The sequence below is a fragment of the Gymnodraco acuticeps genome, unplaced genomic scaffold, assembly GCF_902827175.1.
Source record: "Gymnodraco acuticeps unplaced genomic scaffold, fGymAcu1.1, whole genome shotgun sequence".
Classification (NCBI taxonomy): Eukaryota; Metazoa; Chordata; class Actinopteri; order Perciformes; family Bathydraconidae; genus Gymnodraco; species Gymnodraco acuticeps.
In genome coordinates, this window is record NW_022990258.1 from 259,263 (window position 1) to 261,509 (window position 2,247).

General features: G+C 42.2%; 1 protein-coding gene across 1 annotated transcript; it reads right to left on the reverse strand.

Annotated features, from left to right (window-relative positions):
- Window positions 1-610: 610 nt before the first annotated feature.
- Window positions 611-1,687, reverse strand: LOC117549079 (trace amine-associated receptor 3-like). The gene has a single exon (XM_034220671.1). It carries the CDS (start codon window positions 1,685-1,687, stop codon window positions 611-613), a length of 1,077 nt encoding a protein of 358 aa, XP_034076562.1.
- Window positions 1,688-2,247: the final 560 nt, after the last annotated feature.

The following is a 2,247-nucleotide window of genomic DNA, read 5'->3' on the forward strand; positions in this document are numbered from 1 at the left end:
GGTTGCTCCCCTCCATTTACCATAGCTGCAAGCCAGCAAGTAGGTAAATGAATACAACTCCACTTCAAATGGATCATCTGCTGGGTCCATATTTGGTCGGTTCATTCTGTCAGGGTTGGGGAAAAATAGGACCCAAATGCAGATTGAGGAGGGAAGCGGGTTTCAAAATGAAACAAAAGGCGAGCTTTATTTACAAAAGCTGAAAAACATGAATCCATGAACAGGTACTGTAGCACGAGGTAGCATCCAAACAAAAGGTGACTGTGACCAACATGAAGGGAGACATGAAAGACAAACAATGAACCGGCAGGGGAACACAGGAAGAGACAAGACTAAATACAGGGAGGGGTAATCACGAGACGAGAAACAGCCGGGCAGGGGAGGCAGTAACACAAGGGAAACAGGTGAACACAATCAGACAATCAGACACAGCAGGGAAACTAACGACAGGGAGGAAAACACAGGGAGAAAAGAACAGCAAAACAAAACCCATTATCAGACACAAAACTAAAACCGTGACATGACATAGGAATCGTGACAGAAGCACTCTTAATATATTGCCCTTGATTTACAAAAGGCAACACAAAATATACAGACACTTTCTTTAAATTCATTGTTGATCTACACGTTCATTTGGGTCTGTCCTAGTGTGTGACAGATCCATCCCAGGGGAGGATCCAGGTAGGCATACCCTGCAGCCAATGAACATGAGGAATGCCCTACGGAAGGAATGGTTGAAGAAACCATATAGGAAGGGATTTAAAGAGGAGTTGATATATCCTAGCCACAAAAATATATCCCAGACAACCACCTCCGTGCTGTATCCAATAAAAGGGTCCACAATGTTGACTGTAAAGAAGGGCATCCACAAGATTAGGAATACTCCCATGATTATACCCAACGTTTTTGCTGCCTTTCTTTCCCTCTTCATATTAGTTCTGTGTCTTTTGTTCTTGCTTGAATCCTTTCCGACTCCAGAAGCCATTTGGCTTTCCATGGCGCTGATATGCCTGGCCTGCCGCTTGGCAGCTTTGAAGATCTTCCAATAAGCGATTAGCATAATAGCCATTGGCAAGTAAAAGGCTACCAAGGAAGCCATGACAGCATAAATGTGATTGACCAGGAACACACATACATCTTCAGGGATCAGGATGTCCATACCTGCCACATGAAGATCTAGCATTATGGGGCAAAAGGAGATGAGCATGGGAACAGCCCAACATACAAAAATAAGGAGAGCTACCCGACTGTGGGAGATTTTTAAAGAGTAAACTAGTGGGTTGCAGACAGCATAGTAGCGGTCATATGCAATGCAGCTGAGATGAAATATAGAGGCAGTGCAGAGCATGACATCAAGGCTAGAGTGAAGCTTACAAAAAAGGACACCAAAGTACCAGCATCCCTCCACCGTCCGAATCATACTATAAGGCATCACTACCAGGCCAACAAGGCAGTCAGCCACTGCCAGGGACATGACGAAGGAGTTTGTAGGGGACTGCAACTTCTTGAAGTAGGCAATGGACAAGACCACCAAAACGTTTCCCACCACTGTGCACACAATGCCAACAGAGAGGAAGGCATACAGAAAAATTCGAGAAGCCTGGTTCCTAAATGTAGTACAGGATTGGAGTTCAATCTGAAGAGACGTGTTAGCCTTTTCGAACAATTCCAAGCTGCCGTTATCCATGGTCTAATCAAACCTGTCAAAACACATAGATACAGTTGTGAGAAATTACTGTTTCAGTCTGATTTTGCAGATTTAGTGAGGCATTTCATCACAGTTTGCCTACACTGTTGTATGGTACATTAACAGCGAAAGATTTGACGAACCACCCAGAATTGTGTTTGTTATGACCCAATTGCTGCTCCATGGTTACTTCTCATTAGTTAATCTCTAATTACATTTTAGTTCGATGAAGGAATCACTGAAGTCTGTGGGCTTAAAAATACCTTGTTTTAGTGGAGTTGCCTAATCTAAAATGCCATCTCTGTGCTTTGTTTAGAAAGAAAAATAATAATATAATAATAATAGATTTATTTTGTTAGCGCTTTTACAGGTGCTCAAAGACGCTTTACAGATATAGTGAAAAGAAAAGAACAACAAATAAATAAATATATAGTTAAAGTTAAAGTCAAATAATACAAAAACAATCACACATCAAAAGCCAGATTGAAGAGGTGAGTTTTTGTGAGTGTTTTGAAGATGAAGGGGTGTGGTGGTGCAGCAGGTCTGTGAGGTAGGGGGAA

What these genes read in the sequence shown, in the direction of transcription:
- LOC117549079 (XM_034220671.1), bottom strand. Translation starts at nt 1,687, where the DNA reads ATGGATAACGGCAGCTTGGAATTGTTCGAAAAGGCTAACACGTCTCTT.